General features: G+C 40.3%; 1 protein-coding gene across 2 annotated transcripts in view; it reads right to left on the reverse strand.

Annotated features, from left to right (window-relative positions):
- Positions 1–26,975, reverse strand: part of sgcd (sarcoglycan, delta (dystrophin-associated glycoprotein)) — a 224,883-nt gene that overhangs the window by 136,741 nt on the left and 61,167 nt on the right. For both annotated transcript variants that reach the window (XM_012873406.3, XM_021321974.2), the window contains exon 2: positions 2,989–3,174. In XM_012873406.3, the coding sequence (XP_012728860.2) occupies positions 2,989–3,174 (186 nt within the window). The remainder of the gene's footprint in view (positions 1–2,988; positions 3,175–26,975) is intronic.

The raw sequence follows: 26,975 nt of genomic DNA on the forward strand, positions 1-26,975 counted from the left end.
ATTCACATCAACAAGCATGTGAGCGTGCCCCTGGGTGCTGTACGTGTGTGTTGCCTCCGCTGTACTGACTCATCACTGCGCGCCCGCATTGATACGAGCAGAAAGACAATGTGTGCAGCTGATAGGGTGAAAACAAACGAGGAAGGTAGGGAATAGTAAAAAAAAAAAAAAAACAACAAAAAAAACGGAGGAACGCAGCAGGGAGGAGAGGAAGATGGTCTGACTCGGTCGCAATTCATCTCAACAGCTTGGGAAGGAGCGGCTCTGCAGGCACTGATGGATGTGAAATGTTTTACACGTTTTCTAAAGCTCAGAAACACACTGGAGTCATATGGGCGCAATAAAAAAAAATAAAAAATGCACACTCTGCAATTTCTACAGCCAAACCTAGTCTCAATTGGATTAGAGCAATTGTGATTTAATTAGTTCTGTTTACCTTCTATTCATCAAATTTGCTCTTTTCCTCTTAATTCGTAGTAGAGTTGTCTTCGTATTTGCTATACAAGTAACACTGCTTCTCTATTTTTTTTTTTTTACGTTTGTGGACAGGAATGATTAATGAGCTTTGTGAAAGCCGAGAGCTGCATTCTGTACATTTCAAAAATGAGCTCCCTGTGAAAATATAGATTTAATGTCAGAGGGAAACCCAAAGGTGGGTATGTTTTTTGACAGTCCGAGACCAAACTCAGAGGCAGATTTGTTCTGGACGGTATTAAAGTAAAATCACAAACTGAATCAGGACCGAGCAAAGCAGAGCTAAGAGAGACCCCGGGAGGCAAATTCACAAAGCTTTCAGGCCTTGTAAATATGTGCAAACCAGACTTTGCAGCTCTCAAAGCGTAGCCGAAGGAAGATCCGCTCCTTAAATAGCTGTTGCCTACATTTAAAGAAGGTGATAGAATGAGCTTCGGAGAAAAGCCGCCCATGTTTATATTAATTTATATAAAACAGCTTTGGATTAAGACAAAAGCGTTGCTGCCTGCGACATGCTGATTGCACAAAACAAATCGCATCTACTGAGAGCCGTGGTGCCCACGGCCACTACCCTTCAACACAGAAAAGGAAAGAATATCCTTCATTGTTGCATGTAGCCGCTGAATCTTTGTAACGACCGCATTAGTTTTACAATCCAATATGTTTTGAAATCGAATTGATGCTTTTCATCTCTAAAATAATCAGTTTTATTGATTAATCATCATTTCACAGTGGCGCATAAAACCCATCCTTATGGCTTATTGATTTAGAAATACCATATGGACCATAATTCCCCCCCCACCCCCTCCCCCCGCTACTGTGAGATGCTCTTGAGGTTTCTAAAGAGTGCCTTATTAGGTCAAGACCCGAAGCTTTCTTAGAAAGAAAACTTCTCTTGATGCACGCTTGTTGTGTTTGTTGCTGAATAAAGAACAAAAGAGGCCCAGAGCGAAATTAGCTCCAAATTTCTCCCATCTGCTGGGTTTTATAGATTCACATGTACAACTTCATTTATTGCATAAGCCAGATCAACGACAGCGCAAACCCGGTGAGAAATCACAGACTACAGTCCTACAATGGGTTGTTTTTTTTTCTTTCGATCATGTTAACCAGACCTGTAGATCACAGGAAGAAATAAAGAAACAAAACAACAAACATTGAACATCAACTCTACACGCTGACATTAACATTCAAGGTACAAAAGAATCCAATTTATAAATGATGCCATAAAGCACATTGTGATAGTGTTGAAAGGCCTTTGTTTCCTTACAACAAAATGTGTCAGACTAGATTATTAAAAGGAGAATTCTGAAAATATACAAGATAAATGCCGCTAATTTGCTTGCATATCAAACAGTTTATAAACTAACTTTGGTTTTAGTGCTCTTAAATGCAAAAGTAGCATGTAATGTGTTAAACTGTCCATTACGTGTCATTTTGCCTTTTAGTTATTAGAATATTCCTAACAATCTGTAAGACGTCTGCATTCATGTTCCATCCTTTTAAATGCATCCCTGACAGACAGATCCGTCTTCTTTTGTAGTTTGTAAGCTGCAATCACAGAGACTCAGCACCAGGTTTTAAATAACCCGCCGATAAATTGGTTGCATAATAATTTGAATCATCCGTGTACAGAAAGTAACTTACGTTGCCTCTTCTTAAAAGCACTTCAGCGAGTTGGAACATTAAAGAAATTCTGCATTAGAGAGACTCCTGAACAGAACCCTGTTGAGCTCCACATCATTTTTTTTCCCCTCCACTGACTCAAAATCATTACCGGTGTTCGAACAAGGCGAGCATCATCATAGAGAGCCACAGAGCGGTCTGAAAGAAAGCTGAGGCAAATTTGCACGTACAGTTATGTCAAATGAATGTGCACGCGCTTATTTATATGGGTTTATATATATCAGGACACTCAATATGGTACCCGGAAAAGCCCAAAATATGATAACACACACCTGTATTGTTTGCTCCAGAACATAAAAAATAAACGACCAAAACTCCTGCTTTCATGTATTTACTCATACCAATGATCATCTATCGAATCCTATGGAGGCAGCAAGGGTGTACTTATTTCTTTTTAGGTTCATCTTCATTTAATCAGTAATAATGTCAGTTGGAATGTCCAAGAGAGCCGCTGACCTCAAATCACCACCCAACGTCTAATTAATCAGCCAAAAAAAATAAATAAAAGTAGGCCAACTTAAATATTCAAGGCTCGTGCATTCGTGTCATGTGGAATCATCAGAAAATGTAGCGACTGGCTGGATTAATGCATGTAGTGTTGCGCTTGCATGTACAGCAGCAGCAGTTACTTTAAAGGGCCTCCAGTGCTCTTCAGTGCTGTTTAAAAATAAATAAATAAACAAAAAAATAATGATAAAGAGCAGTCAATGCAAAATGTATAACATCTTTGAAGATGCACAGCAAAAAATAGAGTTAATATTTTCGGCATCAGGCAATAAATCAAATAAAAGAAGATAAACAGGAGACAGAGGGGAAAAAAAGACTTACAATGGTGAAGTTCATGACTTTGAGGATCCAGATCGTCAGTGCCAGGTTGATCAGGATCAGGATCATCAGCAGCAGGACGAAGAAGTAAAGGCAGCGTTTCCTCCAGCCGTATATTCCCACTTTGTACACTTGTGGTTTCTCTGAGCTCTGGACATTGTTCCTATGAGAGCACTGTTCCTGGGTCATCTGAGGAGACACAGATAATGAGGCATGATTAGAGACAGTGGCACATGGTGCTGCAAACAAGTGTCAGACTTTGTCCTTGGGGGTTTATTTGGCTGTGGTTAGGACTGACAGGTCCGTTTGACATAGATGACAGGAACTGGACAATGTTGGAAAATGCATTTTTCCAATCGAATCACATGAAACCCTAGATCAAATAACAGAGAGGGAAAGGAGAATTTGACCCTGTTGAAGATCCCTTTCCTCTCCCAACACAAGCATCCAGATTTATATTTAAACAATAATGTTAAAAAGCAATTCTGAGACAAGCTGTTCCTTAAACCTTTTCCCACTGCTCTATCAATTTTCTGCTTAATAGACCTTCCCTGCAGACGGTAGCATCCCAGCAGGACAGTCTAGTCTAATCTGGCAACAAAGCATTTACTTAAGTTGAAAAATCAATAATCATTGCAATTTGGCAGCGTCTTAATGACATAAAAACACAACAAGGTAGTTTCCTCTACTCAGTTATGAGCCTGTGAAGTTTGAACTCTTTCTGCTGAGTTTTGCGGTCAGTTATGCGTTTTCTCTCCGTTTGTCTTTTCCGTAGAAAGTACCACTGGCTCAGCAAACATGTTTGCTCAGGATGACAGACTGCTGCAAAGTCAAAAGACTAAAAGAAATCAGTTGGGCTGACAGATGCTGTTTTCTCTGCTGGCATGTGGGTTTGGCTGCATGGCATTAAACTGTGTAATTTGATCGGAGTCTGACTGTAGGATCAGATCGGACTGGAATGAAAATGATTGATCTGAGCTGCATTTGGACCAAGTTGGTCTCTAAATGAAGGAATATTAACTGGGCTAGTTTGCCTTGCAAAGAGCCCAGAAGTCTAATTGGTTGTGAATGGCTGCTGTTTAAACTGAACAGAATAAATTTGTCTTCTGCTCTGCGGGTTCAGAGCAGACGAGGACGTACAGTAGGCCTTGATGCCATTATACCACCCACCACCCTGGAATGAAGGGCTGCTCCGTTCCATTGCAATGGTGATTCACACAGATCTATTTTTCACTTATGGATCATTATTTGATCAGAGTACTATGAAAAACCTGACAAACTCAAACAAACTGCATTTTCTGCCTACAATAAACACGTATACCACTGCTGTGGTAACACCTCCCTCTTTGTGATATTCATGGTGGCTTACGCATGTGGTCCAGCTTTTTTTTTTTCCCTCCCAAGAGTCCGTTCAGATCTTTAGATACAGCAGATATGATGGTGAAAACAGGCCTTCCAGATCCATCCTGGACAACAGCTAAATCCCTCAAGTTACGTTAAGAAGTTCATTAATAAGGTGGTAGGAGACAGAAGACTGAGCAGAGGTTGCAGACTGAGGCTGACTTGTAACCGGTGAGCAGGCAGAGGATGACTTTTAACAGGGCGAACCAGACTGACCGGGACTGGCAAGCAGAACCAGACTTGATTCGAAGCTGCAGGCAGAATCAGACGTGACTAGGGCTGAACAATTAATCACATTTTCAATATAATCGTGATTTAAGAAAACGCAATTTCCAAATCGCAGAGTCTGCAATTTTTGGCTATGTAACAATCAGGGAATTAGACACGTCCATTAGGTGTTGGTAAAATGTTTAAAGTGGGTTTGACTCTACATGGAAGGGAAGACAGTTGCAGCTGTGAGATAATCTAATTTTATTACTTGTTTTAGAGTTTATATTATCATACATAGCATTAAGTACATGTCAATCAGTTTAATACATAGACTTGCTTGTTGGTTGCACTTTATATTCAACAAGGATTGATGTCCAAATCAACTAAAAGCTGTTCTCTTGAATAATATTCTGATTAATAGAAACATTAAAAGTTCTTGTTTTGAATAGTCCTTGTTTACAAACATCTTTATTTAGAGGCCATTTTGTTGCTTGTGGTTAACGCAGAGAAAAGTCAAAATTGCAATTTTGGTTGAAATATATCGTAGGCAGAACGCAATAATTTCTGCTCTGAGTTTAGGTGCTGCGGGTCTTTTAGCAACTAATCTGCACAGCGAGGAAACAAAATGATTTGTTGTGTGTATATGTTTAAAAAGACATGATAAATTAAACTGGAAAAAGAAAATCGCATTAAATCGCAATATTAAGAAAAAAAAAAAATCGCAATTAGATTATTTTCCAAAATCGTTCAGCCCTAGACGTGACCAGAAGTTGTCGACAGAATCTTACTTGAAGCCACGGACGGGTTCCCTGCGTGAGCAGAGCGACACGCAGACTCCAACTGGAATCCTTCTTCCAGGCGGTGCACACGAGCACTACCAAGCAGACCGGCGAGGGCCGGGCGAGGACCGGTCCCAGGGAAGACACAGGAAAAAAACGAAGGGAAGTCGCTGGAGCAAACAACTCATGAAGGCGGGGAAACACGAGGAGACGTTCTGGCAGGAAGTGGTTGGCTGAGGCCGGTATATGAAGTCAGAGCTGACTGATTAGTGGTGGCAGCAGGTGGAACCAATTAAGGAGACTGGTGGCTGAGAGGAATGAAACATAATCAGTCCAGAATAGGCCAAAAACCCAAAATCATCACATAGTTTGCATTCTGCAAGAAGCCACCGCTGCACTAATGTTTTGTCTATTTGCATGCAGTGAATCCAAAGGCCACAACAAAAAAAAAAATAGGCTTTCAGAAGCTCTCTGTTGTGTAAAATTATTCCCCTTTTTGCGTGTCTAATTTAGCAAATGAGCAGGGCTCTAGTACAAAAAAAAAAAAAAAAAAAAAAAAAAATCAACCTTTTAGACTGGTTTGGCCTTTTGTTATTGCAACCTTTCAGACATCCATCAAAGATCCACACAGGCGCGTCCTGCAGAGCTTCTGTAGAAACCGATAATGGAAAGGACACATCTGAGCAGAAGTGCAGCCCTAAACATTCCCCTCACATACCTACTCTCCAGTCCTCTCCGTTTAGTCAATGGCCAGCCGCTCGGTTTTGGCACCATGACAGACAGTTTAGTTAGCAATCGCATTGACTGATTACCCAATAAGTGGTCTATAACTCTATTATAACCCTCCGGCCCACTGATGTGCTGATAGTAGCGATTAATGATGATTCTAATTGTATGGCTGTGAGGACGATGAGGCATTGTTCACTTCCAGCGCTGCTATAATAATGCCCTAATAACTCTGTGGAAAAATACAATTTACTGTCCAGCGCACTTCACAGGGCAAGCCTCACACCACCAAAGCCAATCGTTTTTGACAGCTGCACACATTACCCCCCCCCCCCCCCCAAACTGAAACAAATGGCAGAAGACAGGGCGACGGAGAAGAAGTGCTGAACGCTGCAGGAGACGCCAAAGCCACCGTCAGCAAAACACCTTCGATCTGTAGGGGATTTTATTTTAGTTTTTTTATGTGATACGAATGAACATGTTGAAAGTGTTCGAGAGCTGCGACGGCTCACGGCTTAAATTATGTGACGAGGGGAACCGGCTCGCTTGATGACATCTGATTGGCTTCAGATATCACCGTGTTTAGTAACAGGTGGATCAAATTTTTTTTTTAAATACGAATTAGAAAAAAGCTTTATTCTTTGTCGCTAAACACGTTTCTCACCCATGCACCGATGCTTCATTTGCATACTGCCGCAGATGATGCAACAACATGAGCAAGTTCCAGGGAAGAAAGATGTATTCACCACAATATGCAGTTAGTGCAACAGATGTTTTTTAAACTTTCATTTTAGAAAAACAAATTATAACAAAAAGACAAATTTAAGACACAGTATTATACATGCATATGTTTACCCATGCATTTTTCCTTCATTCAACTGTATTTACAATATCAAGTGTTCCACTTTGGAATAGTGTCCATTTTCCCACTGTTTATCAAACCTATGTTTAGTCAAAGGCACCCACGTACTTGTGCGGACGTCCCTGCATACTTTGTTCACACAGAGCTCAATCTTTACGACCACGTATGCGGAGTCACACTGTAAACTTCTCGGTGGCAAGAAGTCGTTACATCAAACTGTTTCATACGTGACACCTGGCTGGAAAAGAAACTCAGCTAGCTAATCAGACATTTTACCATCCCGTCCGCCGCTTCTTCCAACTGGCAGAAAATGTAGGAAATGTAGGAATTTGCCTCATTAAATGTAGGCAATAGGTGTGCTCAACTATGATGAGACTTCAGCAGAGAGTCAGCGCAGAGTCCTCGAGGCTCACAGTATGTACGCCCGAGTATGTGGGAGCCTTAAGGTTGCTTGTTATTTTTCCCATTACTGAAATCTCCTCCGTAATCCTGACCCAATCATTTTGATTAGGTTGGTAGTTATTTTCGGGGCTGGCTATGTTTCCACTTTCTGCTCAGCTCACCCTGCTAATTAGTGGAGCAGCCCCACCTGCAATGGCTCTGATCACCAGCAAGCCGTTCCACCTGTGTCTCCACTTATATATGCCTGCTTCTCACAGCCAGTCAGCACCAGATTGTCTCCTTGGCACAGCGGTCATGTCGGCATCGCCTGTTCTAACCAGAGTTCTCATTTTGGATTCCCTGCTTGCCTCGCCCTCGCTGGATACCTCATCGGCCCTCTGACTTCTGGACACGACCTTGAACTGTTTATTGATCTGCCTTTGGACCCGTCTGCCTTCCCGTGGATGGTCCTCGCCCGCCTGCTTTCTGCTTCCAGCCTTATTAGCCTGTCATCTGCTGCAGATCAGATCAGCTTGTTGCCTGCCCACCCCGGACTCTTTCCTGCCATCACCATGGTTTTTGTTTCTTTTAGTTCTAAAAAAACTATTTAAACACGACACCGTGTCAGGCTCGCATATCGAGCTTTTCACTGCTAATTACAATTAGCAGTGAAAAGACGGACAGCTTATTGGAGCTCGTTAGCTCCAATAAGCTGTCCGTCTAAACATCCAAAGTTTAGACAGACTCAGAATTAATTTCTTTCTTTGATATTTTGACATTTTCATCTCAGAGGATGATGATGTCACAGTCTAAATGTTAAATATTCTAAAATTTTGTCCACCACAGCCAGGTTTAACTGTCACTATGATGTTACGTTAAAAGATTTCCACTTTTATCTTGTGTATCAACAGAATATTTATCTAAAAATAGCAAACAAAGACTTTCATGTCTTTGTTTGAGGCATGACGTGTTGCCTTTTGGAGTTATTTGGCCTACTTCGTGTTGTCAGACAGGTTCAATCATCGCTGTAGTGAAATTAACAATGTCACAGTTAATACCTGATATTTTTATGTGGGGGGGGGGGGGGGGTAAGATTTTCACATAGCTAGGTTAAATTAAATCATTTTAAAACTGCATCTTTATTCATTCAGGCCATTTGTCCGATTTGAAAGGTTGCTCGATGATCCGAAACATTTAGGCGTGACAACAAGCAAAAACAGAATAAATCTGTAATCATTTTGTGATCTAAAGAGGGAGACGGTTCAGACTGAGTCGGTAAAGTTGTTTCTTCTGTCAGCCCACTTTAAGGGGTCTGATTACCCGTGCTGAGTATTTAGATCAGATTCATTCAAACACAACCACCTGCTCCGGCCACTCAGACGCCAGGCTGTTTGATCAGCTCCTTGGCAGTATCCTCACAGCGAAACCGCAGCCTGTGTGAGTCGGGATTAATAAAGCACCTGATTCTGCATCACTTGCTGTCCTCTCCCTCTGTCGGTGAGCACCGGCCGCAGGAGACACCTTCATGATACCTCCGGACCCCCAGATCTGACCTTCGCCCCCGTCGCGTCGCCCGTGTAAACCGGGTCCAGTCGGGCTGACGGGAAGATTCTGACATTTGTTTACACCGCGAAGCCTGATTATGCGGAAGAACACCCACGGTCCAAAGGCTGGCAGACAGGTTCCCCATTTCCTCTCCCCAGATTAGTTTTGATATTTTCTTGTCTGCTGTGACAGGCTCAGATAACTGACCCTGAACTTGATGTGAAATGAAACAGATTATGTCAGTAAAAGCTGGCAGGCTGGTGTCAGCTACAAATATTAGAGTTTCACATGAAAGTTTTGTACACTGTGTCTGCATTTTTTATTTTTATTTTTTTTTTCAGAAAGAAGTGAAAATGGCACAAACATTTTTAATTTAGAGGTCCGTTGCTTTTCACGTTTATTTATGAATATCAAGCGTAAATCAAGGCCAGAATGGTTGAAATGCCTGCCAAGCGTCTCCAGGTGTGAGGACGACAGCCCCGGCATCTTGGCGGCGAAGCAGCGAAACTCAAAGCGAGTCAGATGGAGCGGCTCGAACACTCATGTATAAATGTATTACGGATCAGGAAAAGCCCGGTCCTGACCCGTACAATCTGTACTGCAGGCTTCTTGCTGCTTAAAAAAAAATTTAATAAAAAGCACACCGATATCAGCTCTGCTCTCCAGTGTTCTATTGTTCCTTTCTATGTGCAAGTCTGCATGGTTGTGCTATAAATTTGATTTATTGTCCATTTCAGTATGACTCAAAATGAGCTGGAGCATATTTTTCTGGTATATATTAAATTGAATGGCAAATTTTCAATAACATGCTAGTCAACACATACATTTATATAAATAAATCTAAAACCCAACAATCTTTACAATGATTGGGATGTAATATTTAAAAAAATTTCTGCTTTCTTGGCTAATTACATGTTTCCCTGTTCGCTTTAATGCTGCAAATTATATAAATATTTCAAGCTTTTTGGGACGTTTTGGCATCAAATTAATATAATTTCCAGACAGACAATAGATATAAAAAAAGGTATCATGTGTTTTGTGTGTAAAACATCTGACCAACAAAGATTTTTTGAAAATATTTCCCATCTAAATGAGGTATTAAGGAAATAATACCTGTTAGAGGAAATAGAAAAAAATAAAAAATCTTCAACAAACTGCTTGCTTAAGTTTATGACTTTGTTTAAATCAACTTTTAATTAGGTTGCAGTCTTTTTTGAAACATTATTAGTGATTAATAACGGCCAGCTGTGCTAGCAGGATTTTCTGACAATACATCAGGTGGCTTTAGGTTAACAGTAAACTTAGTTATATTAACCTTTACCTTAGTAACACCTTTAAGTTAGTAATATATTAACAGGTACATCTAGTTTAAATGGTTTGGAAAGACCCAGCCACAGTCACAACTAAATTGTTCTTGAAGGGAGCAAGAGATTAGGGTGATGGCAAAGAGGTCTTCCATTCTCAAATAACTGGAGCTGGAAAAAAACATTTCTTGGCAAACCATTTAAAAAAAGTAAATATAACCAAATATTTATGTTGATACTCCTTTTTCATTATTTGATTAACTTTTGAGGGATGCTTGTCTTAATTCCTGATAGAAACAAATACCTTGGTTGAGGGACAATTTTACATCTATGCTAAAAATGAATTTAAGTGTTTTTTTGATGTTCAAGGGTGCACAAACTTATGCAGCCAGGTAGTTCTAGATTTTTTTCTTTTTAATACGTCAATTTAGCTATTTAGTTTATTCATTTATCTTAAATTGGACAGGATTGTAAAAGTTGGAACAGTTCTAGGCTAATTTATCTAAATCTTAATATTTTACAACACAGAATTTAACAGGGGTGTGTAAACCTTTCAAATTCACACCTTCTACGTGAAAGTTTCTGATTCCAACTTGATTCCGTTGTTTCTTCTTAACACAACATGCAGGTTGTAGTAAATAAAACAAACGTCTCGTGGAATTGCACTGGGATTGGGATCCCACTGGTTTGTGTGGAAATCCTCCAGGAGCAGGCAGTTCTAACATTGCCAGAGGCAGGAACAGGCAATCAGAAAGAAAGAAAAAAAAAATCCCTCACAACAGCGACGTGGGTCCTGGTGGGCCAGCAGTTCCGGTACTTAACCACAATGATGAAGTCAGCAAACACGGCGAATAAAGTCGAGGGGAAGCCTGGAGTTGAAAATGCAGCGAACAAACACACAGCAAGGTGTCTTCCAGCTAACATTTCACCCGGTTGGAAACATGTTTCAAATATTAAAAGGACATCTGAAGCAGCAGAACAAATATCAACAGCAACGCTTTGCTAACAGTTTGCTTTAGCAGGAACTAGACGTTGGAGGGAATAAAATTAACCGTCTCTGTCAGAGAATTGCACTTGGGTTGGGATCCCACTGGTTCTGATGGAAACCTCACCGGAGCCGTCGGTTTTAACATTCGCACAGGCAGTAACTGGGAATCAAAGAATAATAATAATAATAATAAAAAAAAAAAAAGAGTCCCTCTGCAGCTCTGGTTCCAGTACTTGACCACAAAAATAGTTTTTTCAGAGCGTCTCCCATCTAGATATGCTTTTGTTTAGTTTTAAACGTGCCGAGCACAATTAAAAGACGATTTAAAGCAGGAGAAGAAGAAGAAAATGGATGGAAACAGTCGGGATGTCATTTCTCTGCTGTTTGTCAGAAGTAATTAACTGTTTGGTTTTTAAACTGTGGGCTGTGAAAGCATGACGGGTTGGGTGCAAGAATAGCCCTGCCTTTTTTTTTGTGTGTGCAGAAAATACAGCGCAGTCATTAATCCATAGTAAGAAAACAAAATATGCGTAACTGGTGAACTTCTGAAATGACAAAGATAATAACCTATATGTAAACTTTTAGGACAAAAACAATCCAAATTAATCATAATAATCATCACAAAAAAACCTAATTCAGGCAGAAGAAAAACTTTTCTAAATCAACATCTTTCAACAGAAGGTAGGTAACCAATGTCAGACCAGGGTAAACTATTTCCAGAGACAATATCTACTGTTTACTGTAATTCACTTGACCTCCAAATGGCACAATAGGCTCAGCAAAAAGAAAATTACATTAAAACAATTAAGCTTGTGTGTAAACACGAAGCCTCATTATAACATAAACGGTAAATGTGTTTCAGCTTTTTGTACCTTTTTTGTGGAACGTCTTTTGTTCTTCATCAGCAAAGCAACTCACTGTGCATGGAGTACCGTATATTTCAGACTATAAGGCCCACTTTAAATCGTTACATTTTCTCAAAAATTTATGATGCGCCTAATAATCCGGTGCGCCTTATAGTCCGGTAGCCAGGAATTGTAAAAGTAAAAAGCAAAGCGCAGTAAAAATACTCCTATAACAACATTTTTCTCAGGTAAATGTAGCTGAGTAAATGCAACTAGTGACTACTGACCTCGGCTCAGAGCAGGAAGTTTGAGTTCATTTAATGTAATGTAGTATAAATTTAATTTTAAACCAAATGTAAACATGACCAAAAGCGCACCAAAGGGGAATTAGAAATATAAATGCTTCTTATGCAATAAACAGGAAAAAAATAGAAATAAAAAATAGGATACACAATCTGTGGTAATACTGTGTAAACAGCTTTGATGTAATAAAAAAAAAAAAATCCACACGTTGAATTAAATAAAAATACAAGTGACGATAAGATTGTTTTGGGATTTGGATCGCTCTGGAGCATCTCTCACTGGAGCAAATGGTTAAAGCACCGACAGAGGCAGGAAGTGAAAAAAAAAAAAAAAAAGTTCCCAGTGGAGTACGGCTTCCTAATCACTGAATTCAGGTGTTTCTGTTTATTTCATGGCCACGTTTACAACATTTAGCTTCCAGACAAGCCGACCGCCTCTGCAAACATTTGGGAATAAAGGAGTTCAGTGAAATCCAGCAGAGATGGGACGCCACCTGTGCGATGAGTGCATTCATGAAATGTAGTCTTAACTAAATATTCCTCAGTCAGCTGGTGGCGTCAAGAGAAAATGGAAGTGATTGGGAAGGACAGCGACCGGGCAGAATTGGCAGGCCAAGTCAAATCACAGAGCAGGGTCCAGACAGTGTGGAGAAGTCCCCAAAACGTCACGTGGCCAGATCAGTCCTAGAAGAGCGCACAGAGAATGGCTTTTGACAGCCGAGCAGCTGCAACACAAAGTGCTGGATGCGGTGGTGTGAAGCACGCCGGCACTGGACTCTAGAGCGACGGAGACGGGACAAAACACACAGCTGACCATTTTGGATGTGGCAGTTTCCAGGAAAACGACACATCTATGACTGCATTGTGTTCAGTGTAAAGTTTTTACATTCAAGTTTTTAAACTTCCAGAAAAATGAGCTCTTAATGCTTCAGCTTAGTTTATGCTCCCAAATGTGTAGGAACAGTTTGGGCCCCATTCCTGTTCCAGTATGACAGCATGCCAGTGCACAAAGCAAGGTGGACAAAGATATTAATGATAAAGCTAAAAGAAAGTTGACTGACCCCGCATCTACCTGGTCAAACACATTCAGGGCTGCATTAAAGCAGAAAATGTGAGCTTTGTGAGCAAATGGGCCTTTGTTGGAAGCTAAATAATGACCACTCTTCACGTCCAACATCAGTGTCTAACCTCACAAATGGTCCGCTGGAAAAACGGGGAAATATTCTCAAAAGCAAACACCAGGACCTTGTGGAAAGCCTTCCCAAAAATGTTAAAGCTACGATAGACGCAAGGTTGTATGTATGTATGTATATATATATATATATATATATATATATGTGTGTGTGTGTGAAAGCACACAGGTGCATCTATACGGGCATCACAGGGGAACACAGTCACACAACTTTACCTAGAACCCTTAGAACAGAACCCCTTGCATGGGTTTTTTGTTTGTTTTAACAAAAACAACTATGAATTTTCATGTTGTGTCTCTCATGTTTAACTCTGCCAACAACAGGAAACGACACAAAGGGGAAAAAAAAAACTGATCCAAATGTGCATTTGCCACTGGTACTGGTACCAGTATTTCCCCACAGTAATTAAATCAACAAGTAACATTGGATACTGGAGCTGGACTTTCAGGCTGTCTTCATTCTAGTGCATGTTCAAGGCGCGTTTAATGGATGGATGCTGGAAGATGCAAATAAACCGCTGCAAAAGCATTGTGAATGTGCAGAGAAAGCTTTAAACACTTGCAGCATTTGTTCAAACAAGGTGTCCAAAAACTGGAAAATAGAAAAAATAAACCCAAATGTAAAGATACATCCTGTAAACGTCAGAGCCTGGCCTCCTGACAAAACAGATGGGAGCTCTGCTCACGAGTCCCCACGCTACCAACAGATTCCCAATAAAGAAAACCAATCCAGCACTTTTCCTAACGTGCAGGATTGGTTTTCTTGTTGCCACATTTACGTGCTGTCACGCCGCGGATCCACTTGCCTCAGAAAGTGTATCACAAATCAAATAAATGCAGCACAGTAATGAAATATAACTGCTCTCTCTCTCTGCTTTCTGCAGACCCTCCGTGCATGCACAAAGAGCACTGATAGGTTTCCAATAAAGTCTGAAGGGACGCGCCGACTGGGGGAAACTAAATGGGGCTTTGTTGGAAGCTAAATAATGGCCACTCTCACCACAGTGGAGGTGTGTGTTAAGAAAGTGGAGCTGAGGAGAAGGAAAATAAGTGGCAAATTGGTGGCAAATCAAATCATTGGCCTTTGAGCCCCCCCCCCTCCCCCCGCCTCGCATCCTCGGTGCCGTCCAATGGTGCCACTCATTCAGCCCGCTATTCATGCACAGCGCGGCTAGAAAACCCAATGGTCCACAAACAAAGCCTGTCTCTGATTAGGGAGAGAAATGAAGTTTTACGAAATGTTATTGGTCAATCCCGCTGCCAAATAGCCAAGCAGCTCTCCATTAGGACTTTTATAGATGCAGTGTGAGGCCGATGGCTGCTGCCAATATATAGGCCATTACTGGAGGTTGCACGCATTCTGACTTTATAAACACAAACTAGCAAAAAAAAAACACAAAAAAAAAAAACATTAGCAGCAACTCGCGGGCCAACAGGCATGTGGAAAAAGGCTGAATGGGAAATTACTAAGACTTTTCCACGAGCAGAGACAGAGATGTAAAATTTTACGTTAGCAGCTGCTCCATAAATGACTTCCAGGCACAACAGGCTCCTGCCAGAAAGTATAATTTCTCTCTGAATGTCTGCTTTTTTTTTTTCCAGACAAACAAAAGAGTCTTATTCAGCCTGGAAAAAAAAATATGCAGTTTGATTTGGTTGTTTTCCAGAAAATGCGGGAAAAGGTTTGCATTTCCATACTTTATCGCCTACAATTAGTCTGTCCCTCCACCCATCCATCCATCCGTCCATCCATCCATCCATCCATCTTTGAAATCCCATTTTCAAAAGGTCCAAAAAGATTCCTGGAATCCTGGTACAAGAGGTTTATCCAGGTCCAACAGTGTTTTCTGGGTCTACCCCAGGGTCTGTAGGACATTCCCCAAAAACCTTTCAAATCGATGCGTTCTGATCAGATGCCTGAAGCGCCTCAGCCGGCTCTTTTTCAGCACGGGGGGAAAACAGCTCTTCTCCCAGATGACATAACTCCTCACTCTCTCTCAAAGGAAGATCACGATCCCAGATCCTTGGATTTTAGGTGCAGATCTCTGGTTTATAACTACAGGTAAGGGTTTGAGGGGAGATGAACCACTAAATCCAAAGGTTCAGCTTTTGGCTCTGCTGCTTCTGCACCACATCAGACACCATTTAAAAAAAAAACAAAAACAAAGCCTCTACTGATCATCCAGTCAAAGTTAAGGGGATCCCACTAGTTTTCTTGCAGCCTCAAAACTGCACATAAGTAATAATTCAGGCGCCTTGGAGGTGAAGGGGGAGTGTGCATGATTTGTGTAAAGAGGCTTTCAGTCCCCGACGCAGCCGTCCCGGGTTCAACTCCTGGCCCGTGGACCTTTGCCATGTGTCTTCCTCCTCTCTCTTAACCATATTTCCTGTCAATCCACTTTCAAATAAAGGCCAGCAGTGCCACAAAATGCTTAAAAATGAAAGTAATTGTTGTCCCCCTTCATTGAGTTACTCTTTTTCTTTGAGCTTTCTTGATCTGGCTTCTGTCCAGGGAGCAGATGTCAGGATGTTTCTAACAGTCTGGGTTAGGGGAAGGCCCATCTTTTTTATAAATCCACCTTTTTCCAAAACAATTAAGTAATTTTTTTGCCTCACGATCTAAAGTTCTAGTTCAGGCACCAGGAAGAGGGACATCAGACACATCCATCAGTCACCCCCCCCCCCCCCCTCTGTGCCAAAGCCGCAGCTTACGACTGTAACTGCTTTGTGTTTTTTAAATTAAACAGTTTGTTCAGTTTGATTCGGCACATTAGAGAAATATATTCCCAGATGTGACCGAACAGGCGAAGAAATGTGAGCACAGCGTCAGAGTTTAATAGAAATGCAGCTTGTTAGGAAGAAATGGGGCTGAAAACAACGAGAGAGGGCTAATGTTTGGGTTGAGAGCGCTCTCAGATCAGAGAGAAGCGCAGTGATAGGTCAGCAGTGCGCCGCTCGCCTTTATCCCACCGGAGGCTCGCCGATGCTAAATTGCCTGTCTCTTTTTCAAGCCTCCCCCCCCCCCGTCTTCCACCTCTCGTTCCCTCTCCGCCCCCTCCTCCACACTGTTAGAGGCTAACATCTTAATCATAATTGTGTCATGAACCATAAACACTCATATGCTTTGCAGTAGAAGCACCCTCGAGGGGAGTACTGGTGCTGAATAATAACAACAATAACTTTGTTTGGAGAGCAGTTCAGCTCAACTTCTCACGGCTTATTTGTTTCATACATATTGACGAAAAGTGATAAGGTGCAGTGAGAATGTAAAACCCTTGGTTATACAATATTAGGGGTTCTTAGGAAATTAATTACAGCAATGGTAAGAAAGTATTCAGACCTCTTTTGAAATGAAGACACACTTCTATGACACAAAAAAGCATTTTGAGTCACGCCCTGAAAACTGAATATGAACTCCTATATGTGGACGATGAGGCAGCTTTCCTTTATGGCTTTTAACTTGTTTGTGCCGTTTAAGAAAACATTTTTAAAGGGAATAGGATGAATGGATGTGTGGCTGCTTTATTGGCAACACACACACAAATGTTGGAATAATACATAAACAGGTAAGCTGGGCAGATTTTTCTCCACAGAAACCCTTTTTGTCCCCGAAGTACGAGACAATTGGAGGGAGGAGAACAAAACCATGTTCATACTTCAGCTGCTACAGACATCTCATGCAGGGAGTCAACAGTCAGACCACCAAAGCCACTTCTGATGTTGTTTGTGATGGTGAAGTTGATTGAATAAAATTATTTGCTTCACAGCTGTTTTTCTTATATTTAATCTGTCTCCTGTTTATAAAGATTGCATCAAATCAACAACCACTTTGTTCAAATATTGCTCCCACATCGTTTTAACCAATGATAGTTAGCTGCACCTAAGGCTAAGGCTTATGAACAACAATGTCCTGGGTGCACCGAGCATTTTAACTTCCTGTATTCTCATGTGTAGTTTTCCCTTTACATGGATTGTTAGGCCCGTGTCATAGGGGAATTGGCCTTTCAAATTGTGAGTGACAAGATGGGTGCAACCCTCAAAATAACTTTGACAATTACAGGAGGTGCACTAAAACTCTCAAAAGTAAGAACCCAGACTGATTGTGTAGAGAAAAGTGAGAAGAGCAGAAACAATGCACGGCATAGTATAAAGTATTCTGTTGACAAAGTTGGAGAAATGGGAGTGCTGAATTGGAGTTCACATCAGAGTAACAATGCTGGTCAGAATAGGAACATTTTACCATTGCAGGTTACACTTTTTGTCACAGTCACTTTCGCCTGGGGTGAATTAAACACAAACTGGTCTCACCAAATAAAGCTTTTAAAACTCGGAGTAAAGTTCCAAAATAATCTTTTTTTCTTTCTTTTTTTTTTCTTCTTGTGGCCATCTCTGCTTTCTGTTTTGGCGGATATTTCATCATACTCTGAAACTGCAGTTTGGCTATGCAAACGTTGCTCTACCACTCTTAGGCAACATTCGGCTCTAGTTTCAAACATTAAAAGAAAAAAAGCTTTTTTACGAGCAACACGTCTAAACAGGGTTGGCAAAATTGCATTTTCAGCAATTCAACCACAGATCACTGTTTAAATCTACTGTTTCCATCATTATGTATTTGATCAACGGACTAAAAGTGGAAGAATTATCCTGCTCAAAGCATCCAAATCAGTTCTAAAAACCACATATATAACAGAACCTTTCGGAGGATGGGAAAGGGAATAAAGTCTGGAACCAAAGGTTTTGCCTGACTATTTTCCGTTTTTCATGCATTTTCTAAACTTTTAAAGACTGTGCTCCACTGTAGCAAAGCCATGCACATTTTTAAATACATACTGGAAGTAAAACCAATGGCACCTCCCTTTCAGGTGTCCAATGAGTTCTGCCTGTGTCCCTTGATGGTTACTGTGGATTTTATTTGGGGTGGATGATCTCAGACAAATTTTCCCTCCAACAAGTCTAAAAGCTCCAGAGTACCTATGAGGCTGGTTTCAGCTGCAGGGAGAATTTCTGTCAGAAAGGCTGTTCTACTTTGGTGAGCACTGCAGATCATCGCTCTTACCTCAGAAGATCTCCTAGGAGACTCAAGAGCGAGTATAAAAAGAGGACAGACACTCACAGACGAGATGTCTGAGCTAATGCTGAACTTTTATTCTGCCCAAATAAGATTATGACGAGTTTCGCGAGGGCCTCATCCTGAAGAGGTTTCCATACTCTGAATATTATAAAAAGCCTCACAAAGAAAACACTCAAGGCCGAAAGAAAACGCTCTCATCCAGGCAGATAGATTCTGTACAGCCTTATATGTCTTAATAAAACCCTTAATGCTTGACCTGATTACTCGCTAATGCAGACGCAACACTGTGGTAGACCACTGGAGAAAGTAGGAGCTCTTAACAGCTTGCTGGTGAGCCACGGATATCAGGGAACGACAGAGAGACCTTCACAATCTGCACAGAGCAGTATCATTAGACCCTCACAACTCCAGACAGCGAATCATCACTCTGCCGATGCATATTTAAAGCGAAGCGTAGATCTTTTAAAAGATATATACATATGTATGTATTAAGATGAATACTGCGTACTGGTACTTTTTGAGGGTCCTAGTTTTGAAGCTGCTGAAACTATGAATCCATTAGTGTATGCAAAGTAAACACGAGCCATTTCCAGACAGCTTGTTGAAGGTCGAACGTTTGCGCCTCTGTTGTGCACCAGCTTCCTGTTTTTAACTGTAAAGGTAGGACGGAGCTGGTAACGGAGGATGTCAAGGGGCTAAAATATGTGCACGACTTTACAATCAATACACTGGTCATTAGCAGGACGCCGTATCAGAATTTGAGCGCATGCTGGTGAGACAATTCAGACATTGGATTCAAATGTTTTGGATCAGCAACACATCCAAAAGTTGGATGTGAATATGTCCTCTGAGGATTAGAGCATGAGACCCCTGCACTACAGACAGAATGGCAAGACAAGACATATTTAGTCACTGGATTTTGAGGGTGGGTAGGGGAGAAATGTAAAGTTGGAATCCAGGGTCCAGATTCCAACCTTACAAGGAAATTTCAGTTTACTTCACCAACTTGAAGAGTAATGTGGACTGGAATATGTGGACGCGGGAACTCGTGAGAGCAGGAGAGATAGAGAAGGATGAGAGAGCTGGAGAGAGAGAGCTGAGAGAAGAGACCATCTAGCTAGCGATGAGATGACGATCTCTCTCTATCTCTCTCTCTCTCTCTCTCTCTCTATATATATATATATATATATATATATATATATATATATATATATATAAATAAGAGGTGTATATTGGGATAAAAGTAGTACCAAAGCAAAATTCCTTGTCTGTGCCACAAACATGGCGATTAAAGCTGATGACTTAAGACTGCTTGTCAGATTTCTTAAGAGACAAGTTTGAATGGGAGTTCAAAGGTTAAAACTGCTATGAGCTAATATGAATCTAAGAGGCTTCTGCCATCTTATTTCTTTAATCAGATCACAATGTCAAAAAACACATGCCATTAAAAAAAAATTTGGCCATATTTCAGAATAAAAGTCAGACACAAGTTGGAGAAATGTCTCCAAGCTCGATGAGTAAATTAGAGTTTGTTTACATTAGAGGAAGACGTTCAATGGGATTAAGCAATCGCATATTCAGCCCACGTTTTCATGTTCAGATGTATGGAAGTCACATTGCTTCAAAGCAAAGAGCTTTTCTTTGTTTTCTGCAATCAGTTGCCATGGGGACGAGTAAGACCTTTATAATTATAGACTTCAAGTCCATTTTATTAACACAAGAGTGGGGTGAAAGCGTCGGCCAATATCAGCCGTCGCTGTGACGTTTTCGGAGAAGGCACGTTTCATCTACTATTTCATTTATGTTTCAAAAGTGCTTTTACCCAAAGTGCTCCACAGTTCTTTGTGTTTTAGCACAGACAGACTCAAAAATGAAGAGGCTGCTGAAACCACAGCTCAAAACCAACTGATTCAAGAAAATAATGGGGCAGTCTGAATCCTATAAATGCAGGAATACATTTTGGATCATAAGCTACATAAAGGAAAGTGAATTTTAGATATAAAAGAGTTTCTCGGAGAGTGAACAGACAGGAAAAAAAGGAGCCTATGACACTTCTGACACAGGATTGGGGAGTTAAGAGTGAGGATTTGTTGTTGACTTTGAAGCTCTGGAGCGGAAAAAGATCCAAACAGGTTGGGTGGGAAAGGATTTAGTTTCAACCATCAATCTGACTGATGAAATCCGCTCTGTTATATGTTCTGATTCCCACACTGTCCAACCCTCACGTCTGTGCTGAAATGATAAGACAGCCTCTTTATAAAAGGAAAATATTCACTTATCAGAACCTTTCTAGAGAAAGTAGCCGTCTTATAAAGTGATCAAACACAGCAACAGTCATTGATCAGGTCTCCTAATATTTCACTGTGAAGGATGATTGCTGAGAGGTGAAAACACAAACACAGTCTTCAAAATGATCACAAGTGTCAACCGGGTCTTTTGCTCTGATGCTCCTAAGTGGCTCCAAAGAAAAACGAAGAACGCTGGCTATTGTGATCTGGAATCACAATAGCTCTTTCTGGACAAACATTTCCAGAGTTCTCTGTCTTTTTAGACACATTTTTTAAAGAAATTCTAAACACCTTTGAGAGGAAATTTAAGAGCAATATATTTTTACAGAGGTAATCTTTAACTATGCAAAAAGTAAAAACCCTGGATGAAAGTATAAATGGATGATTAAACAGACATTCATCCCGATTGATGTATGTCTAGAAGTTTGGGTAGATGGAGGTAAGAATGGACAGACATCTTAGATAGATGGATGGACAGTCGGATGGATGGATGAATAGATGGATGACTGATGGATGGAGAATGGATGAAAGAACAGGCAGATGATGGATGAATGGATGGATGGATGGATGAATAGATGGATTAATACATGGATGACTGATGGATAGAGAATGGATGAAAGAACAGGCAGATGATGGATGGATGGATGGATGGATGGATGGATGGATGGATGGATGGATGAAAGAACAGGCAGATGATGGGTGGATGGATGGACAGTTGGATGGATGCATGGATGGATGGATGAAAGAACAGTCAGATGATGGATGGATGGACAGTTGGATGGATGCATGGATGGATGGATGGATGGATGAATAGATGGATGACTGATGGATGGAGAATGGATGAAAGAACAGGCAGATGATGGATGGATGGATTGATGAAAGAACAGGCGGATGATGGATGGATGGATGGATGGACAGTTGGATGTATGCATGGATGTATGCATGGATGGATACATGGATGGATGGATACATGGATGACTGATGGATGGAGAATGGAGGAAAGAACAGGCAGATGATGGATGGATGGATGGATGGATGGATGGATGGATGGACGGACGGACATTTGGATGGATGCATGGATGGATGGAAGAAAGAAAGAACAGGCAGATGATGGATGGATGGATGGATGGATGAAAGAACAGGCAGATGATGGATGGATGGATGGATGGATAGATGAAAGAACAGGCAGATGATGGATGGATGGATGGATGAAAAGAACAGGCAGTGATGGATGGATGGATGATTGGATTGATGAAGACAGGCAGATGATGGATGGATGGATGGACATTTGGATGGATGCATGGATGGATGGAAGAAAGAACAGGCAGATGATGAATGGATGGATGGATGGATGGATGGATGGATGGATGGATGAATGAAAGAACAGGCAGATGATGGATGGATGGATGGATGGATGGATGAAAGAACAGGCAGATGATGGATGGATAGATGGACAGTTGGATGGATGGATGGATGGATTTTGTTCAACTCTATCCCATCATTCCTGCAGTTGGAGTTTTTTTTTTAAACCTCCAACAGTGAAGTGAAACAGTGAAGGAATCCTCTCAGTCCTGTGCAGCATACAGTAGATTTACCCCCCCCCCCCCCCACACACACACACACACACACTATTCATGTGAGCTGTCAGTTATCTGTGTATCATAGCCAAACCGTAAATTCAACCAAACTCCACCTGGTGAAAACAAAAATAATTCTTTTAATTTTTTTTTTACAGTAAACACGTTTTTTTCTTTAACAGAGACTTTAACTATAATGAAGTAAAAATGTTGAATTCACACCAGCAAGAAAACCGATTATCAGACATGGGGCGTGTCCTTAAAGGCACTCATTTATCAAAAAAATGTTGAGTTAAAACTGTCTACCGGTTGTTCTACCACAAGCTACATCGGTTTTAGCAGCGAAGCCCGCCAGCCTGCATCCATGTCTGTGATATCTGGGAACCTATTAGTTGTCACTATCTTGCTGCATGAACTACAAACACCAAGAATCACAAAGCAGCCCTGCATTAAAAAGCACACCCACTCTAACTGGGGAAAAAATCTGTAAGTCAAACATCACAGTATACAAAAGATCGAACAAGTAATTAAGACTATAAGTGAGTTTATTTCAATGGAGGTTTCCAAACCTTTTACCATGGGGGCCTAAAATGTCAAATTTAGGTGTCTGAGTGCTTCAAAAATCTTTTTTTTTTTTTTTAGTAAAAAATGGGAAAAAGTACATTTAGTGTGTTTTGGTTTTACCCACAATAAACAACAAAGTATACAAAGTGGTCAGATAGTTGAGGAAATTGTGTCTTTAAACCTTAATGATCCAAAAAACAAAAAAAGTGTTTTGCTCAGTTGGTTTATGTAAAGAAAGGGATGCAGTTTCCAAAATGTCGGGAGTTTGATTGTTTTCTACATTTTACGAGAAATAAAACTTGTGATTGAGCAACAATAACTGGATGTGCTTCATTCTTCTTTTAAATACGCCTGCTGTATTTAGCCAAGTTTATTGAATCGATTTGCAGAGTAAAAGTCCCTGCGATCCTATTTCATTTAAAGTACAAGAGCAAAGCTCGTTAATACAGGAAGAAATACTTTGTGTTGTATATAAACTTTTCCATTTTAAGAAGATTTCAATTTGTCTGTAAAACTCTTTCCTTAAAAACATTTTGATAGCGTCAATCTGCGTCAACCACCTGATATCCAATTTATTCCAGTCCAACTTGAAACTGATTAAAACTTAAATCCATTTAAAAACTAATTCAATTCAATTATAAGAAAATAGAAAACACAGTAAACGGCAGGATTGGACACCCGTTTGGTATTGGAATTAAAGAGACTTAAACACCAGTTCTTTATCAGACCAATTTCACTACAGACACATTTATTAAATTGAAATATGCGTTCCCATGAGGCTTGTTCATCAGATTAAAAGTACATTTTGAAAATAACCTTTAAGTAGATATTAAACATACTTTTCATTCAGCCCACATTTCTTTATGAAAATGTTTTATTGGTCTGATGTTATATTCCTATCTTTAATGTCATGTTTCTATCAGCTGTGCGCAGAAAAGCATCATAATTAACCGAAGTACAGGCTTTAAAGACACCAGTCTGTGTATAATTAATCTGTATAATCAGTTTCACTTACGGCACCGAGTTACTGAAATAAATGAACTTTTCAAAGATTTTCTAATTTATTTTATATAACTGTATGTGTGGAAGTTGATCAGAAAAGGACTTTAAAACAAACCTAAAACATGACATTGCAAGTAGAACATAAGGACTCCAAATGGAAGGGAAGGAAGGTCACTGACTTGTGACAGAAGTAGATTTAGGAGAAAATCCTGTTTATGTTACGTGTTATTTCTTTCTGGACTAAAGCACTTTGTATAACTCTCCCAGTCTGCGGCGTGACAAGCTGACGGATGGTGTTTTTGACTTCACTTAAAGATGGTTTTCAGTAAAAGTCTGTGTCGCCGGCTGCAGACTGCGTTCATCCCACGGCATCATCATTATAGGTGCTCAGCTGCAGCTGTCCATCTTCTCCCATGCCCGCTAAACATTCATTTGTATGCACGCTGCTGCGTTGTTTGGGAGCCCGCCATCATTTAGAACAACAATTTTTATGCTAAGTGCCAATCGGTCATGTTGTACCCTCTCAGGGACGTGACGGAGGAAAGAGAAAGACAACGGAGGTGGGTGCGCACACACAGGGAATCAGGAAAATGAGTGGCAATGATGATAAAAAAAAAAGATAGAATTAAAAAAGTTTAAATAAACAAAGAGGAGGTGAAAGAAAGTTAGGAGAAATCATGAAGGATATTTAAAAACAAAAGTAACGAAAAAATCTTTTAGTTTCCATAGAAAATAAAAAATATAAACCGAAAACATTTACCTTTAAAGGTGCATAGCCACGTTATTTGACATTTTTTATTTATACGTCAGTAACTCACTGTGGTTGCATATGAATTTTACGAAAGATTACCACGTTCTGCTGGCCTATCAGTTGTTATTTTGGTATTTTATGCTTTGTTTTTGCTCAATGTGTTAGTCAATACAGCTTTTCATGTTTATTTATAATAATAATGGTGGTACGACACTGCGCATGTGCAGCATAAACAAGGAAGCAGCTAACGGCTATTAGCATCTCCCAGCAAAGTAATCGTAACAATGAAGAAAGGTCCAAGATCCAGTGAGGGAAAAAAAAAAAAGCAAAACAATATGATTCCAAGAGGGATAATACTGGAATAGCGTTGAGCATTATTTCATTTTAATTTATTCATCTCCATATGGCTTTCTGATAGTTCTGCGGTACTGCCGGTACCGTGTCTGTTTATATCTGCTCATCGCGCCCGATAAGGTGGTTATTTATAGGCTCAAAACAAAAACACTCTCTGGAAGGAGGCTTGGACTTGACCATACGGTGGAGCGTTAAAAAATGAACGCAGGCAAAGAGGAGATTATTTCTGTTGTTATGATTGACTGTTACCAATATGTGTCTACTCATTGTTAAACTGGACAAATTCACTAACCAAGGGAATCTCTGGTGGTTTCTTTCCAACTGACATCAAGACATTTCCTGTTTTTACCTCGGTATCAAGAATTTGTACCGAGTAATAGCATCCATGGAACATTATAAGCATTACAGTCTGTTCAGACACTTTTCATTTGTGTTTACAAGCCCAGCTGCTTTAGAAAAAGCACTTGGAGGTCAGATGTTTTACACAGCCACGATTCTGTTCAACACGCCTTTACTGTGAAGGACTCTAGGTTTTAACTTTGGGGTACACTGCTCCCCTATGCATGTGTCATGTCAAGGCAACGGTCAATGGTGAATATCAATGGGTTGTGAGGATGAAAACTTTTCTAAAAACGATCCTGTGTGTACAGTATTATGATGCGGAGGAGATATTCATTTTTATAAATACTGCCTACGTGTGTATAAGGCCTGTGGTTAGTCACTCTAGGGCAGGGGTCTGCAACCTGTGACTCTGGAGCCGCAAGTGGCTCTTTGGACCTTCCACTGTGGGTCTTAATAACTTTGGCTACAAATTATATTTTTATCATGGTATTTAAATGTAACAATGATAATAAATGCAGGTTTTAGCAGTTTTCACTTGGAATAATTAATGTTCACAACATAATGATGATAAACGTGCCAGTAATATTTAATTTTAAATCAATATTTTTTCATTATGTTGGAATCTATGATTTTTTTTTTTACATCATGATCCACAAAAATCAACATTCCGTCCATCCTCTTTTTTTAAACCTCAAAATACACATAAAAGGGCGTTTCTTTAACGATGACAACATATTTCCTACAGTAGATCTTTATCAAAAATTATAAGTCGTCTTTTTTCAAAAGGCCAGGCAACATTTGCAGCTCTGGACGAGTTTAATTCAAGTGGACTGTAGGGAAAAAAATGGCTCTTTAGACTGTAAAGGTTGCAGGCTCCTGCTTTTGGGAAATGGCAAATGTTGTGGTCAGAGAAGTTTGTGGCTGAAATAAATGAGTGAATCTGATGCAGGTTGCCAACTATAAAAGCTTTTGTTATTGACTTTTTCTACATGTAAAGGAATGGAAATGAAATGTTGCATGAAGTCTCTCAAACTGGGTCTATTTCTGGCTCTAAAAGCATTCAGACAATTTTTGCAGGTGAAATGCTCAGGGTGAAATGGGCTATTTGGTTTCAATCACTTGAAATAACAGGTGGAATTTCAATCTGAGAATCACCAGTGATTTCCAAAGAACATGACAGCTCATGCTGGAAATGATGACATGAACCACACACATCCTGAGCAACAATTTGGAGTTACTCAAACTGCTGAACAAAGAATGCACAGTCACACTGTGAGAAACACCAGCAATTAGCAAAACAAGCCAATTTGCATCAAACAAACATTTATCTGCCAATCAGACCTCTAACCAGATCACAACTTGTATTACCTCGCTTTGTTCTCCAGAGGAGTTGATTGCAGTCATTAAAACTCCACAACATTTGGCAGATTTGCATTGTGAGTAAAAGGAAATTGAATGCTTGAGATTTTAGATTGACTTAGCTAAAATGTGATAATGTGGCATGTT

Source organism: Fundulus heteroclitus, chromosome 11 (assembly GCF_011125445.2).
Source record: "Fundulus heteroclitus isolate FHET01 chromosome 11, MU-UCD_Fhet_4.1, whole genome shotgun sequence".
Taxonomy (NCBI): Eukaryota; Metazoa; Chordata; class Actinopteri; order Cyprinodontiformes; family Fundulidae; genus Fundulus; species Fundulus heteroclitus.